This window comes from Poromitra crassiceps (assembly GCF_964638095.1).
Source record: "Poromitra crassiceps genome assembly, chromosome: 16".
NCBI classification, from domain to species: domain Eukaryota; kingdom Metazoa; phylum Chordata; class Actinopteri; order Beryciformes; family Melamphaidae; genus Poromitra; species Poromitra crassiceps.
In genome coordinates this window covers 29,383,243-29,401,445 of record NC_139645.1, presented here as the reverse complement: position 1 = coordinate 29,401,445, position 18,203 = coordinate 29,383,243, and the positions used below count along the sequence as shown (strand labels likewise).

At 47.5% G+C, this 18,203-nt stretch overlaps 1 protein-coding gene across 1 annotated transcript in view; it reads right to left on the bottom strand.

Moving 5' to 3' along the window:
* The window catches only part of LOC310791572 (asc-type amino acid transporter 1-like), a gene marked incomplete at both ends in the record, with an annotated part of 85,396 nt that overhangs the window by 19,278 nt on the left and 47,915 nt on the right, over positions 1-18,203 (bottom strand). Inside the window, 2 exons of the mRNA XM_083653239.1 lie at positions 9,980-10,131; positions 13,676-13,880. Of these exons, the coding sequence (XP_083509365.1) occupies positions 9,980-10,131; positions 13,676-13,880 (357 nt within the window). The remainder of the gene's footprint in view (positions 1-9,979; positions 10,132-13,675; positions 13,881-18,203) is intronic.

The window sequence follows — 18,203 nt, the reverse complement described above, 5'->3', positions numbered from 1 at the left end:
GAACACAGACCAACTCTCAATAAATGTCAACCTAAATGAATGCCTGCAAAACTGTTTGCAGTTTTCAGATGTCTGAGATCATGTGCAAAATAAATCAGCATTGTTCTCCTTTAAACTAGGAGCAGAGAAAGTGGCAGCAAGCAAGCTCAAAGTCAACATAGAATCAAAAGTGGAAAAAGGAGCTTACTGGTTACTTTTTAGGGAGAATATTTAATCCAGAAGTGTTGGTACACAGGTAACCTCAGGTTTACATACAATGTACAACTTCAAATACAATAAGAGACACGGGCAGGAAAACGCAACGCGTTTCAACCTCACTGGGTCTTCATCAGGCTGAAGGCTGACGAAGACCCAGTGAGGTTGAAACGCGTTGCGTTTTTCCTGCCCGTGTCTCTTATTGTATTTGAAGTTGTACATTGTATGTAAACCTGAGGTTACCTGTGTACCAACACTTCTGGATTAAATATTCTCCTTTAAACTAAAAATAAGTTAGAAAGAAAATGCTCAACGCCTATCCATAAATCTCTCTAGGATAGAGAAGAGTCGGTCGGTTCGCTCTGCCTCATCCCTCCTCCTCTGCGCCTGCCTCTCTCTTTCACGCTCCATCTCCTCCTCAATCAGATCGGCGAGGCGACGCCGCTTCCTCTGTTGTGGGGCTGGGGCCATTTCTTGTGCTCTTTCTGGCTCTCGTGCCTCTCCTTCTCCTCCAGCCGCCGCTGCCTCCTCCTCTCCATCACCTCGCTCCTGTTCAGCTGCTGGCTTTGGCACACCCTCCAAAGGCAACGTGGCCCTAACCACCGCAGGCGTTATGGAATGTTTTTTTCCCAGGGCCTCGTCCATCAGGTTGTACCAAGGCCAGGTGGCCGGTGTACCCTCACCGCGGTCTGTACCACTACCGGTTGGTGGATCTTTCAGTTTCTAGAAGAAACGACAATTGAACAGTGCATAAAGAGCCCTAAAGTGAAAGAATGGATGAATATTACAATGGATATATATAAGATGGAAAGACTAACTGCTGTTATCAATCATAAAGTAGAACAATTTACCTCAAGATGGGAATGCTGGGTTCAATATATAACACCCATTAGGCCAGATTTTATTTTTTTGGATCCAAGATGAATGTACAATGAAAAGTAGACTCCCTGCTCTATATGTTTTGTTTTTTGTTTTTGTTTGTTTGTTTTGTTGCTGCTGTTGCGGCTGTTGTGGTTTTGTCTTTTCTTTTATTTGTCTATAAAAAAATAAAAAATAAATCTATGGCAGTACATATCTACAACGTATACAATGTAAGAACGTATAATAATCTGTCAATAAAAAGTAAAAAAAAAAAAAAGAACAGTGCATAAAGTAAAATGCAGTAGTGGCCTGTGGCTAACACTCAATAACAATTAATACCTTGTACTGGGTCTTCAAGTTGTCCCATTTTTTTGGGGCAGATTTGAAGTCCACTTTCCCCTCCAGCCCAATATCAGCTAGCAGTTGACTGCAAAACACACACATACACAAAACACACAGGATTTGTGGGCTGTGTCCATTTGTGACAGCATCAGTGATTCAATATTTCCCACCTGGCAACACTGGTATGAAAACTGGGCATATGAACCTCTATGAAATGGAGGGGTTTAAATTAGTGATTTGTTCATCTCAAATGTTTTCATGGCACAGGGACCCATATGGGGAGATGTTTGATGTTGATTTAGCACTGAATTGTAGAACTGTCTACACTGGGGAGACAACTCGGTGAGTGTGAAATCTAGATTAGACTACTCATCTTTATATATCGTCTGATATTTGGTTACTTAAATTTGAGTGAAATCAAGCTAACCCCCCCCCCCCCCCCCCCAAATCAACCCACAGCAAAAGCCAGAGCATAATAAGCTGTGTTGTTCAATGTTGGTGTGTAACTTACTTCCATCCATTGATAGCCGAATTCCTGTCCCCTGTAAAAAGCTTCTTGAGCCGCATCCTGGCCTTAATCAGCTTTGCTGTATCCTGTTTTGTCCCTATAAAATAAATCAGTTGCCACGGTGTAATTTATTTAGACAGTGAGCAGAGCTGAAGCCAAAGGAGCTAACGTCATCATCAGCTAATGAATGCATAACGTTACCTAGCGTATTTCTTATCGATAACGTTACACATTCAACCAACAAATGTGTGCTTAAGTAATGGCTGGTTAAAAACGAACTTCACTTACACTTGAAGGTGAACGCAGGGTCTGGGAGGGGAGGCTGGCAAGCAAGACTAGCCATGTTGCTAGTACCTGGCTCTGTGTTGCTGTCCATGGCAGAGCACTGGTCATGAAGTTCTTTGTACTCCTGGTGCAGGCGCGCGCACGGAGCGGGTAAAACGCTAGCCACCTAACTAGTGGCTGCTGTCCAGAACACCGTCAGCTAAGATGCTTCCTACTATTCTTCAAACGTGACTTTCCTGACACCGTACAAACAACTGACCGCACTGAAATGAAGTAATGGTTTACGCTATTGACTATTCTAAAATAAAAATGAAAAGAAAGCGATGATGCTTGTTATTTAGCGAATGGGCGTTTCACTTTTTCTGTTGCGGGAGGTTTTGTGGGGGCGGCCATTGGAGGAAGTTTGTGGGGAGAGCTTCATTCTTCTTCGTGGATTGCAAGGGGCGCAAGGTATCATGGGATACCCTAGCCCACCAAAGTGTGCATGGTATGGTTCCTCAAAAATTATCAAAAATTATCCATAACTAGGTACCTAAAAAGGTTGCAAATTCAGTGAACTTATGTATCAAACTGGTTTCAGACAGCCTAATTACAACTTATTACCTAGAAATGCCACCTATAAAGATCGTTCACTTGCGTTACAGACAGAACCTTGTTTTTCTGCTGGCTTATTATTCACTTTTCTGCCATGTTGGCACAAACTCCTGAGTTGGTTCATCACAGAGACGTTTGGCATAATGACAGATATTACGAGCTCCAGAAGTCTGACCTCAACTGGCTTGAACTAAAGCTGGGCAATAATATTAAAAATATTAAAAACAGTCAATGAAGATGCCAAATTGCCAATGGGATCCTCCCTCACTGATTTGCAAGGTGTCCTGCCCACTTCCTGCTTCCATGGTGCTCAGTGACGGGGTGTCGTCATGGTAACCTGTCAAAACAATGCACAATGGCCAGGACACGCCCGCTCATTAGCGGTGGCTACAAAGGCTGGCACCATTATGTAGGCTGACACTGACAACTACACACAGACACGCGCGTATGCACACACACACACACACACACACACGCACGCACGCACGCACGCACGCACGCACGTACGCACGCACACGCGCGCACGCGCACGCACGCACACACACACACACACACACACACACACACACACACACGTAACATTATGCCTCTCTTGCATGTTACATTAATCATTTGAGCTTTAAATGGTTACTGTGTCCAATAGAAAAATATTGTCACGCATTTTATGAAGGTATTTGTGTTATTTGCATATTCATATGCTGTTATTTTATATTTCCTGGCTACACTGTATCCATGGTAATGGCGCAGCTATAAAGCCTCATCACAGGTGTTTGACTGTTTCATGAAAAGCTGTGAATAGTGACGTAGCCTATCTGAGAGAGACACTAACTATTGTCTATTGACATCCAGACTGATTATCTACTGATCCATCTGTATCAGTAGTGTCTTTGTGTCATTTAGATTAGAAGTCTTTGATCCTGGTCAAGGTTAGACCGTTGGCCCTATAACTGATCAGTTAATGGTTACTGGGCTTGTTTACAGAAATCATCCATTAGTGTTGTAACTTTCCTTGAATTATTATCATCTTCTTTTATACCGAAGAGTTCAACTGAGACCAGGCTTCCTAAGTTCTCTCATTGTAAACACATGTCTCCTCGTTGGAGTAAACTGTCAGCTGTTAGTCCGACACATCATCAAAACACAACTCATCTCATACAGGTCTGTACGGTCACACCATATCACCTGCAGCAGGGACGTACCATGATGTCACCTGCAGCAGGGATGCACCATGATGTCACCTGCAGCAGGGATGCACCATATCACCTGCAGCAGGGACGCACCATGATGTCACCTGCAGCAGGGACGCACCATGATATCACCTGCAGCAGGGATGTACCATGATGTCACCTGCAGCAGGGACGCACCATGATGTCACCTGCAGCAGGGATGAACCATGATGTCACCTGCAGCAGGGATGTACCATGATATCACCTGCAGCAGGGATGCATCATGATATCACCTGCAGCAGGGATGTACCATGATGTCACCTGCAGCAGGGATGTACCATGATGTCACCTGCAGCAGGGATGCATCATGATATCACCTGCAGCAGGGACGCACCATGATGTCACCTGCAGCAGGGATGTACCATGATGTCACCTGCAACAGGGATGTACCATGATGTCACCTGCAACAGGGATGCATCATGATATCACCTGCAGCAGGGATGCATCATGATATCACCTGCAGCAGGGATGCATCATGATATCACCTGCAGCAGGGATGTACCATGATGTCACCTGCAGCAGGGATGTACCATGATGTCACCTGCAACAGGGATGCATCATGATATCACCTGCAGCAGGGACGCACCATGATATCACCTGCAGCAGGGATGCACCATATTACCTGCAGCAGGGATGCACCATGTCACCTGCAGCAGGGATGCACCATGATATCACCTGCAGCAGGGATGTACCATGATGTCACCTGCAGCAGGGACGCACCATGATGTCACCTGCAGCAGGGACGCACCATGATATCACCTGCAGCAGGGACGTACCATGATGTCACCTGCAGCAGGGACGCACCATGATATCACCTGCAGCAGGGACGCACCATGATGTCACCTGCAGCAGGGATGTACCATGATGTCACCTGCAGCAGGGATGTACCATGATATCACCTGCAGCAGGGACGAACCATGATGTCACCTGCAGCAGGGACGTACCATGATGTCACCTGCAGCAGGGATGTACCATGATGTCACCTGCAGCAGGGATGTACCATGATATCACCTGCAGCAGGGATGTACCATGATATCACCTGCAGCAGGGATGTACCATGATGTCACCTGCAGCAGGGATGTACCATGATATCACCTGCAGCAGGGATGTACCATGATCTCACCTGCAGCAGGGATGTACCATGATATCACCTGCAGCAGGGACGCACCATGATGTCACCTGCAGCAGGGACGTACCATGATATCACCTGCAGCAGGGATGTACCATGATATCACCTGCAGCAGGGACGAACCATGATGTCACCTGCAGCAGGGATGTACCATGATATCACCTGCAGCAGGGACGTACCATGATATCACCTGCAGCAGGGATGTACCATGATATCACCTGCGGCAGGGACGAACCATGATGTCACCTGCAGCAGGGATGAACCATGATGTCACCTGCAGCAGGGACGTACCATGATATCACCTGCAGCAGGGATGAACCATATCACCTGCAGCAGGGACGCACCATGATATCACCTGCAGCAGGGATGTACCATGATGTCACCTGCAGCAGGGACGCACCATGATATCACCTGCAGCAGGGATGAACCATGATATCACCTGCAGCAGGGACGCACCATGATGTCACCTGCAGCAGGGACGAACCCTGATGTCACCTGCAGCAGGCATGCACCATGATGTCACCTGCAGCAGGGATGTACCATGATATCACCTGCAGCAGGGATGTACCATGATATCACCTGCAGCAGGGATGTACCATGATATCACCTGCAGGAGGGACGCACCATGATGTCACCTGCAGCAGGGATGAACCATGATATCACCTGCAGCAGGGACGTACCATGATGTCACCTGCAGCAGGGACGAACCCTGATGTCACCTGCAGCAGGGATGTACCATGATGTCACCTGCAGCAGGGATGAACCATGATATCACCTGCAGCAGGGACGTACCATGATGTCACCTGCAGCAGGGACGAACCCTGATGTCACCTGCAGCAGGCATGCACCATGATGTCACCTGCAGCAGGGATGTACCATGATGTCACCTGCAGCAGGGATGAACTATGATGTCACCTGCAGCAGGGACGCACCATGATGTCACCTGTAGCAGGGATGAACCATGTCACCTGCAGCAGGGATGAACCATGATGTCACCTGCAGCAGGGACGCACCATGATGTCACCTGCAGCAGGGATGAACCATGTCACCTGCAGCAGGGATGAACCATGATGTCACCTGGAGCAGGGACGCATCATGATGTCACCTGCAGCAGGGACGCATCATGACATCACCTGCAGCAGGGATGCACCATGATATCACCTGCAGCAGTGACGAACCATGATGTCACCTGCAGCAGGGACGCACCATGATGTCACCTGCAGCAGGGATGCACCATGATGTCACCTGCAGCAGGGATGCACCATGATGTCACCTGCAGCAGGGATGCACTATGATGTCACCTGCAGCAGTGACGAACCATGATGTCACCTGCAGCAGGGATGCACCATGATGTCACCTGCAGCAGGGATGCACCATGATGTCACCTGCAGCAGGGATGCACCATGATGTCACCTGCAGCAGGGACGCACCATGATGTCACCTGCAGCAGGGACGCACCATGATGTCACCTGCAGCAGGGATGAACCATGATGTCACCTGCAGCAGGGACGAACCATGATGTCACCTGCAGCAGGGACGCACCATGATGTCACCTGCAGCAGGGATGAACCATGATGTCACCTGCAGCAGGGATGCACCATGATGTCACCTGCCGCAGGGACGAACCATGATGTCACCTGCAGCAGGGATGAACCATGATGTCACCTGCAGCAGGGATGAACCATGATGTCACCTGCAGCAGGGATGAACCATGATGTCACCTGCAGCAGGGATGAACCATGATGTCACCTGCAGCAGGGACGCACCATGATGTCACCTGCAGCAGGGATGCACCATGATGTCACCTGCAGCAGGGATGCACCATGATGTCACCTGCAGCAGGGACGCACCATGATGTCACCTGCAGCAGGGATGAACCATGATGTCACCTGCAGCAGGGATGAACCATGATGTCACCTGCAGCAGGGATGAACCATGATGTCACCTGCAGCAGGGATGAACCATGATGTCACCTGCAGCAGGGATGCACCATGATGTCACCTGCCGCAGGGATGAACCATGATGTCACCTGCAGCAGGGATGAACCATGATGTCACCTGCAGCAGGGATGAACCATGATGTCACCTGCAGCAGGGATGAACCATGATGTCACCTGCAGCAGGGATGAACCATGATGTCACCTGCAGCAGGGACGCAACGCACCATGATGTCACCTGCAGCAGGGATGCACTATGATGTCACCTGCAGAGATAGTTGTGATATGTTGAGGTTAGGTACTTGCCGACAGTCAGTGTACTACATGCAGCCGGCACAGTCCCAGTTTGGAGAAATGAGACCGGCCGCATCAGACAAGTCTGCTGAGTGTGACCAGGGTCACCAACAAAAACGTAATAAAAAACTGAAAGGAAAAAAAGCTTCCATACTGCTCACCTGGCATCTTCCAAGTCTCCACAAGCCCTGAGATGCCAAGTTGACTTGAAAAGACACCGTTTACATCCTGTTTTTAGCTAATAATGTAGGCTACAGCATGCAATATTTTTTTTCCCATGATGGCGAAGGCTAGGCGAAGGCATGACCCGCCCCTCTCTGCCTCTGATTGGCTGACTGTACTCGGCTGCTCCCACCTTCTTTCCAGGTGAGCCAGAAGTATCTCAAACATGAGCAGCAGGTGCAAAAGAATAATTAAATCAACAAGCATGAGATACAGGAGGAGGATGAGGTACTTCATTATATGGAACGTTACAATTGCAAACCCTATATCTGAGTTATTTAGGCCTACTTAGCCTATTGCACAGACGTGTAATTTTTTCTTGTCATTCCAAATGAAATCACATTGTTGCTCTGATTAAGTAGAAGTACAGTTATTTGTGTAAAAAAAAGACTGGCAAAGCAAAAGTACTGATTCAACTTAATTAGCTTACTCAAGTAAAAGGAAAAAAGTACAGGCTCGGAAAAGTACTCAAGTATAAAAGTAAAAGGTGTTGTGCGGAAGGCGAATAGAAACTCACGTCATATCAGCTTATTTCTATCAGTGTTCAAACTACTGGTGATGATAAAGAAGGATCACTGCTGCAGCTTATAATGTGAGTACTTTTTAAGAAATTGCCTGAGGCTGGGATTGAACGAACAACCTTTGCATATCACACAACATTCACATGCTTATTTGAGTGAGCTATAATCCACTTTTTCTTAAGCTCTTATCAAATTTAGTCAACCTCATCCTGATTGTATTTAGTCAACAGTTTTCATCAACTAAGTGTCTAAGTATTTTCATCTCATCTTAGTCAAAGAAAACCATAACTATTCATTAGAATTTCCAAACTTATTGTAAAGATATATTAATCTGTTATTCTGGAATTGTTTTAAGGTTTGAATGTGCAATACAGACACAGATGTTTAACTTCTTCTTCTCTTCTGATTGGATCTCTGCCCAATTCGTCCCTCCCTAACATTTAGTCTAGTTTTCACCAGTGAAAATAGGTAGTCCACTAACATTTTTCCTCATAGTTTTCGTCTACGAAATCAACACTGCTATGGATGCATGTCTCCACCTAGTGGTGCACTCCTCTTCCAAACTCACACACACTTTTCCACAACTACACCATGTATCTGAAACAATGTTTACTTACTGTCAATCATCAAAGTTTCTGAAGACCATGTCCACGTGATCCCACTCCATAAAGCTGCATTTCCCAATGAAGGGCTGGGCAAACACCACATACTGATATATATTTCAATTCAAATACATGTCACTCTTGTGTTAGAATGAGTAAATGGGCATTGACACTGTTTTTATATAACCCTTGATCAATTCTCATTAATCTTTTATCTTTTCTTTTTTATTTATCTGTAGGCTACATACGTGCACTGCCAAGAGTAGGCTAGCGGCAGCATTATAAACCAGAGACCAGACTATATCAAAAACATAAACACACAGTGGCGTCTTTCATGCATGCTAGCAAGCGAAACTGCTGTCTGTCTGACCACAGACTGTAGAAAGAGACGCAGGATAGCCAAGCGAATGTGATTGGATGAACGTTTGACGCTAGGCCAATCACAGGCAGAGAGGGTGCCTCCAGCCTTCGCCATCATCCGAAAAACAATATGGCCTACAGTATGGGGAGCAGCTACAGTGCAGTCGTTCCAGTGGACTCAGTCTTGACTCAGCAATTTCTTTGTCCATAATGTGAACGTGACAAATGAACTCTGACCCCTCTAAAACAAAGCACCACCCCAGGAGATGGTTAGTGGTTTGTTTGTGCTGGCTTGACTTGACTTCATTAATTCATGGTTGCAGCAAAGTGTCCTGAAAATGATGCAGAATACAAAACCACTAAAATCTTACATCATATTCATGAACATAAAGAGAGCACATTTGTACACGTGAAACAAGACAAAGTACAAAAATAAAGCGCGTAGCGTGGAGACTCTGGAGAGATGATGCGCCATGGCTGCAGTTATGGAAATCGCCCGCTCCGCAGCCTCCCAAAATTGTGACTGACAGACAGACAGAGAGACAGACACCGCCCACCCACTTAGGCGCCATCATGCAACTGTGCGCCATCGGCTTATACTACATCACAGTTGCTCGAGTGACATCACTGATGACATCACAACTGCCTAAGTGACATCAAAGTTGCGCAATCACAGTTGCTCGAGTGACGTCACTGATGACATCACTGATGACATGATAATCCGGTCTGACACAGACACCGCCACCGTGACCACACCACTTAACCAATTTTAACGAAGATGTTCTCAACCTAAGTGACAAATTGGAGACAAAATCAGAGAAGACTACCAGACTACCAGACTACCAGACTACCAGTGAAAGGTGTTACAAGTGGGTTAAAATGAGTGAGACTGTGTGGGACTCACAGATACAGACGGTGGAGAGCAGTCTGGTGGCCATGTATGGAGGCACGCAGTTCTGGAAGGCCGGCTGCAGGACGTAGTTGGAGAAGGTGAGGGCGATGACGGCCAGCGTGGTGGGATACATGATGAGGACAGCACTCCATAGCAGCAGGAAGCTACAGAGACAAGACACCAAGGGTTCATATGTAGGGGCAAGACGCCAAGGGTTAATATGTAGGGGCAAGACACCAAGGGTTCATATGTAGGGGCAAGACACCAAGGGTTCATATGTAGGGGCAAGACACCAAGGGTTAATATGTAGGGGCAAGACACCAAGGGTTCATATGTAGGGGCAAGACACCAAGGGTTAATATGTAGGGGCAAGACACCAAGGGTTCATATGTAGGGGCAAGACGCCAAGGGTTAATATGTAGGGGCAAGACACCAAGGGTTCATATGTAGGGGCAAGACGCCAAGGGTTCATATGTAGGGGCAAGACGCCAAGGGTTAATATGTAGGGGCAAGACGCCAAGGGTTCATATGTAGGGGCAAGACGCCAAGGGTTAATATGTAGGGGCAAGACACCAAGGGTTCATATGTAGGGGCAAGACGCCAAGGGTTAATATGTAGGGGCAAGACACCAAGGGTTAATATGTAGGGGCAAGACGCCAAGGGTTAATATGTAGGGGCAAGACACCAAGGGTTCATATGTAGGGGCAAGACGCCAAGGGTTAATATGTAGGGGCAAGACGCCAAGGGTTCATATGTAGGGGCAAGACACCAAGGGTTCATATGTAGGGGCAAGACGCCAAGGGTTCATATGTAGGGGCAAGACGCCAAGGGTTAATATGTAGGGGCAAGACGCCAAGGGTTCATATGTAGGGGCAAGACGCCAAGGGTTAATATGTAGGGGCAAGACACCAAGGGTTCATATGTAGGGTCAAGACGCCAAGGGTTAATATGTAGGGGCAAGACACCAAGGGTTCATATGTAGGGGCAAGACACCAAGGGTTCATATGTAGGGGCAAGACGCCAAGGGTTAATATGTAGGGGCAAGACGCCAAGCGTTCATATGTAGGGGCAAGACGCCGAAGGGTTAATATGTAGGGGCAAGACACCAAGGGTTCATATGTAGGGTCAAGACGCCAAGGGTTAATATGTAGGGGCAAGACACCAAGGGTTAATATGTAGGGGCAAGACGCCAAGGGTTAATATGTAGGGGCAAGACACTAAGGGTTCATATGTAGGGGCAAGACGCCAAGGGTTAATATGTAGGGGCAAGACACCAAGGGTTCATATGTAGGGGCAAGACACCAAGGGTTCATATGTAGGGGCAAGACGCCAAGGGTTAATATGTAGGGGCAAGACACCAAGGGTTCATATGTAGGGGCAAGACGCCAAGGGTTAATATGTAGGGGCAAGACGCCAAGGGTTAATATGTAGGGGCAAGACGCCAAGGGTTAATATGTAGGGGCAAGACACCAAGGGTTGTGACAAATTATTAGCCCTTTAATGACACATCCACATGAAGCTGACAATTCAAACACATTAAAGGGGCACTCCACCGAAAAACTATACTGATTTATTTGCACATGATCTCTCACACATCTCTCTGACACTGTGGGTGTGGCCTCTGAGAGAGCCTGTCACTGTGGGTGTGGCCTCTGAGAGAGCCTGGCACTGTGGGTGTGGCCCCTGAGAGAGCCTGTCACTGTGGGCGTGGCCCCTGAGAGAGCCTAGCACTGTGGGTGTGGCCCCTGAGAGAGCCTAGCACTGTGGGTGTGGCCCCTGAGAGAGCCTAGCACTGTGGGCGTGGCCCCTGAGAGAGCCTGTCACTGTGGGTGTGGCCTCTGAGAGAGCCTAGCACTGTGGGCGTGGCCCCTGAGAGAGCCTAGCACTGTGGGTGTGGCCCCTGAGAGAGCCTAGCACTGTGGGTGTGGCCCCTGAGAGTGCCTGTCACTGTGGGTGTGGCCTCTGAGAGAGCCTAGCACTGTGGGCGTGGCCCCTGAGAGAGCCTGTCACTGTGGGCGTGGCCCCTGAGAGAGCCTGACACTGTGGGTGTGGCCCCTGAGAGAGCCTGGCACTGTGGGCGTGGCCCCTGAGAGCCTGTCACTGTGGGCGTGGCCCCTGAGAGAGCCTGTCACTGTGGGCGTGGCCCCTGAGAGAGCCTGGCACTGTGGGCGTGGCCTCTGAGAGAGCCTGGCACTGTGGGCGTGGCCCCTGAGTGGCTGAATCTGTCTGCGGTCGGTCTCCTACTATTCAGAACAAGTGGAAGCTGTTCGAAAAATAGTGCCTGAAAGACCACATTCCTTATCTGTGTCAATGGAATGGAAGCCATTGTGGTCGTTTTACAGGACTTAATTTAGAAGAACCGGACGAACAAACCAGTCTCACATGACACCCATTGTACAACACGTGCCAGCCACACACACACACTCATGCTGACGGTGGCCGGTGAAATAGTCTCTGCATTTATCCCATCCAGGTTTGTCTTTCCTCTTGGGGGCAGCGATGAGCAGTGTCCAGCTTTCTAGTGTACAGAAAGGCCCTTTTCACAAGATACCTCACCTGGGCACTATAGGCACTGAGGGCATGCGGTAAGGGGGCATGCCCTGGGGGCCACAGCATCCTAGGTGGGAATCGAACCCAGGTTCCTTCTTGCTGTGAGGCGACAGCGCCACCGTGCCCCTAGCGATATTACCGTATTGTGTAATTTCAGGTTACAATCATTGAAATGACCTAGTCCTGGATGCCATTTTTGCTGTGTTGCTGTTTGCTGTTGGCTGACTGGCTGCTACAACTTCATTGATGATCTAAGACTTCCGTGCTTGTTTGATTGTGGTCCGAACATCATTTCAGACAAACCCTTTTCACCACCAGAAGAGGAGAGGAGACCTGAGAAGACAAGAACATCCTGGATCTCGGCGTGTCTCACCGCAAAACATTTACAATGAGCTGAAAACAGTCGCTCACTTGTAGCCAAAAAAGGCTCCAGTCAATAGCCGCAAATTAATCAATCAATCATCAATTACTAGCCAAGTAGACAGAGAGCTACAGCCAGGAGCTTTTGGCCCAGCTTTAGGTTTCTCTCTGCCTGTGGCGGCTCGGGCTGATTCAAAAGTTAAATCAACTAGATGGATGTTAAGACGACGATATCAACTGTGTTCAAAGCAGGACTGCTCTCTTCACTTTGCTTGGTTTGACGTGAAAGGCTCTGATTAGGCTCTTTGGCTTTTTGATGCACAAATGTTTGCTCTTTCCGTTTCCCCTCCGTTTGTGCAAATCAATGAATGAAAGGAGACAGAAGAAGTGAAAGGAGTGATCCGTCCCACAGCAGAGGAGGGCCTCTTTGACTCTCTCAGACTAACAGTGCTGCTCCAGGGTCACTTTACATATCACATGACCACAGGAGCTTCACAACACATTCACAGCTGATTGGTTCCAGATGAAGAGTCCGGCGAAACTGAACCATTCTCCCTGCATACATCTGCATCTGGACTGCTGTATAACAAGGTCCACACCAAGAGGTGAGAACCTGAGATTCATAAGCCCAGAAGGTCCCACAGAGGACCATGTAAATGACGTAAAATTGAAGTGACGAGGTTTTCACATGACAACACTGTGACATGTTGTATCATGTTGTTATGAACATACTGTATATTGTGTTAAAGACAGACCTGCGTCATCCAAAACTGTACACCACCAGACCACCAGACTCACCCCACCAGCCCTCCAAAGATCTCCGTCACGTAGGAGTAGTCTCCTCCAGACTTGGGGATGGTGACGCCCAGCTCGGCGTAGCACATGGACCCCAGGGCGCAGATCCCCCCTCCCAGCACCCACACGATGAGCGACAGCCCCACCGAGCCCGCATGTTCTAGCACCCCTTTGGGAGAGATGAAGATCCCAGAGCCGATGATGTTCCCTGGAGAAGGTAGGGGAGAGAGGGTGTGGAGGGTGTAAAGGTTAGGCGTAGTTTAACACAGAGGATGATCAAAATGTGTGCCTAAAACTTCTCTGACTTTGTGTTACACGCAAATCATTGACGTACAGTTCAAGCGATTTCTTGATCCTGAAAACGAATAATATGCTACATCTGTCCGTCAAATGTCACCCAAATACATGTACACATTTATTGTTTAATATCCTGCTGAAAGACATAAGGTAATAAGACAAAAAACACAGACTCAAAGAAGCTTCTGAAGGCATCCCAGCTCTTAAAATAAAACCAGGAGGGATTCGCTGATTCAACTCCGTTTTGTTTCAACTACTGACTGTCCAAAAACCACCTTATCATTACCATCAAGTCTCCTGCCCCAGCTGCTTTTGGGGTGTGTGTTGGTCTTCAACCTACAATTACGTGTTACGTTTTAGGCATCTAACTGACAGTCTTAACCAGAATGAGGCAGCAATAGTAAGATACAGGGCTGACAGCACCCAGACAAGAGAACAGATCTTCCTGTAACCTTAAATGATCATGGATGAGAGAAGTGAAGGGAGGACATAAGAATGGGTCAGAAGTAGCCGGCTAAACCATCCGGTCACGTGATCTCACATTGTTTGGTTCTGAGGGACCGTCTGGCCTCCAGCCAGGGGCGGGCCTTTTCAGAAATTACAAAGTGCACAGGCCAATCAGGGACCTGCCTGGTAGTTGAAAACATAACCAGCCAATCAGGGACGCCGCTGGCGAAACAGTAATGGCTGCTCCCATGGCTCTGCGGCTCCCGAAGCAACTGGCACGGGCAGTAATGTTAAGGTTGGTAGAGTTTACACGGCCGTAAGTGTAGATATTGCAGAAATAGACGCAAATCCAAAAACAACAATTAAACAAGAACAAGAAAAGACATTTTCGCCGTTCTTCCGAGTGGATTTGGTTTTGACTGGATTCGACGCTGATTGGCTGAAGGATTGGATTTGGCTACGCTGATTGGCTGAAGGAATCCAGTCAGATAAAATGACAGAATAGGTCTATTTATTTCCACTGACGCCCAAAATAACATCTATGACCAAAACTTCCTAGTTCAATTACAAATGTCAACTTTCTTTTTCAGTGCCAAATACTAAAGTCACTGCTCTGGATTAATAATACTGGGTCCTCCTTGCAGCAACAAATAGGATACAGCAGAGGAAAACAATAATAATATACACATAGTGTTGTAATTTAATGAACATATGGAGCTGAAGAATGGGAAAGTATGGATTAATTATTATTACTAATAATCATATAGTCAATGTCAAATCAAGTTGCCATTTACTTGGAAGTTTTTCCTTGGGTGTTTGTGCTATATCCTTCTGTTCTATGACTGATTGTGCATCATAGTTAGGCTAGTTCTCTGTAAATATACGTTTAATTTGTCTCACACTTTCCACAGCAGGGCTGACCAGGGCCAGCTCAACAACTGTATCATAATGGGAATAAAGCCAGCGATAATACCCCAGAGTGATTATGGTATGTTGGGGATAAAAATAGGCTGTGCCTTTGTACTACTCACAGCAGCACGAGGCGAGTAAACATAATCAGAGATAAGAATGTTGCAAGGAATGGATGATTGCTAACTAGCTCTGTGGTGACCAAAAGAGTTAGCAAAGCAAGCTAATCCATCATTTAACCATGGAGAAACTATCAGTAAATGTGAATTTGACCAATCAGATCACATCAATTATCTATATTTGAATCAATAGCCATGGGGGGAAGGAGGGGGCGGGGGAAGGGTTTGCAATGTCCAAGCCCTGATCAGCCCAGCTTGGCCCTACAGTGGAAACAGCTCAGCTGGACCAAATCCAAATGGGAATAAACAGTGTCCTGTAGTGTTGACTCAGTTGGCTAAAGTCCTTATTCACATGGCACTAGTATGGACCCATCTCACAGCAACCGTTTTGAGGTGGTAAAAGCAGGAAGTAAAGCAGGTGCAGGTATGTAACCAATACCATGGTTCCCGTTTAGGTGTTCCAGACAGTGCCAGGGGCCCTCCTCGTTAATGTCGTTGGTTACACATGCTTTACTTCCTGCTTTGCCGACTCAAAAGGTTGCTGTGAAAAGAGCCCGGGGACCTCTGCTAGGTCATTTGTAATGATTGCGGAGGTTGTCTGTGATCTTAATCCCGTGCGAATCTGCCGTGTCCGTAATTAAAGAACAGTTCTACCTCAAATTACCTTCCATACTTCACCAAACATCTCATTTGATCTGCCCCAGTTTTTATGGTAGCATGCAGTAAGGAACATTTTTCATCTTTCAACAGGCCAGTAAGTAGATAGATAGATAGATAGATAGATAGATAGATAGATAGATAGATAGATAGATAGATAGATAGATAGATAGATAGATAGATAGATAGATAGATGACCCCACCATGTGCCAAGTTCAAATCCAGCCTTGGACTCCTTCCACAACACCCATCTCTCTCTCTCTCTCTCTCTCTCTCTGTACTCTGGCAAATCCAGCAAACAGCAGCTGTCAAAGCAAAACATGTTTTGCTCCTTTCTGGACCAGAAGAGATGAGAGTCTCCATCAGAAGAGACGAGAGAGACGAGAGTCTCCATCAGAAGAGATGAGAGTCTCCATCAGAAGAGCCATGGCTCAGTGCACTGTAAAGGACTGACCACTGGCTTAGCTGCTGGCCTTCTGTTCTTCTCAGATTGATTATGGTACTATCACTATACTAGGTTTGCTTCATCGTCCACCTGCTCCAACCTGGACCCCCTGCATCACTCAGCCTTGAGAAGTATATCACGTATTCTAGCTTGAGGACCCGTCACTGTACCTTACACAGCAGCATGCTAGGATGGTCACCCCTCACTTTGCGTAGGCTACAACCAGGGTTGGGAGGGTTACTTTAAAAATGTAATCCGATACAATTACTAATTACCTGTTAAAATTTGTAATCGGTAATGTAATCCAAGTATCACAATGTGACTGATTACTTTACGCTACTTTTGGATTACTTTTGAACACATTTTCTGCATGCTCCTCAAAATGACATTTTCCCCCCCAAAAAACAGCTGGTCTGTGTCATCGTCATTTAATAGGTCAGGTCTCCTTTTACCTGTCTCACCTCTTCTGAAAAAACTCTCAAGCGACGTTTCTCAAACTCACTCGCTGGAACTCACCCATCTATTTTGGTCAGCGGGCTGCGAGCGTCTGATGACCGTCTGATGACCTGGCGTGCATGTTGTGGACCGAGGAGAGGTGCAGGCTGGCAGCACCGCACTGGTCCGCACAGACAGGCCATGCCAAGTTCTTCATTGAACACAAATAGTCTTTCTCTCTCTCTCTCTCTCTCTCTGTCTGTCTTTCTGTCTCTCTCCCTATTTTTCCCCCCTTCTTCTATGGCGGTCCACGGTGGGGGTTGGGAACCACTGGTTTAGGCAACAAAGCAGCTTGGTTGAGGTCAGGGACAGTGTTATGGTTTGGGTTGGGGTTAAAACACAAAATGACTCGCTCGGGACTTGAACTGGCACTCTCTTCTTGCTCGTAAGATGCTACACCACCAGTCCCACCCCCGCTTAGGCCCCAGCCACGTACTCCAACATGCAACAGTCCTGAACGTGAATATGAACGTTATACACGTCATCATCAGACACACCCACACACACACACACACACACACATACACACCAGAGTCCTGCATCGGGTCGGGGTTCCGCGGGGCCCCGCCGGGTACCCGCAAAAAAAAGCGGGGGGCGGGTGTTATTTTGTCTTCATTTTATTTGCGGGCTCGGATCTGGGTAGAATAAACAACATGCGGCCCGGGTCGCGGGTGTTGTATAATATATGTATTTTTATTTACTTTTTATATAACGATAATAATCAGTCAGTGTGTAACTTCATGTTTTGTCTGAGTCTGACGACCTGACGTCTTTGTCACAATCAGTCAGACTCAGAGAAAATACTGCAGTTGCAAATCCTGGCGGCTAAGTGGCAGTATTGGCTTGTTTATTGGAGGGGGGGGTCAGTGGTCAGGTCGTCACTCAGGGCAGGGCAGGCACAAGAGACAGGTAGGTCACTGACTGACTTCAGTTCAGTAGTACATTTGGTTCAGTATCTTAGACCTAGACCTATGCTAGCTAGCTTGTTGCATTGCATGACAGCTATAGCGCCAGCAAGGCTAGCATGTTTCCTTTAGCTGCTGCCTGGCCCTGGCTGGCCTGCTGGCACTGGCACCAGTGACAAAACACCGTCAATGTGCTTAATTGTAAATAACGTTATGCAATGCCTGCCGAGTCCGACTGCACCGACCACCGTTGTTGG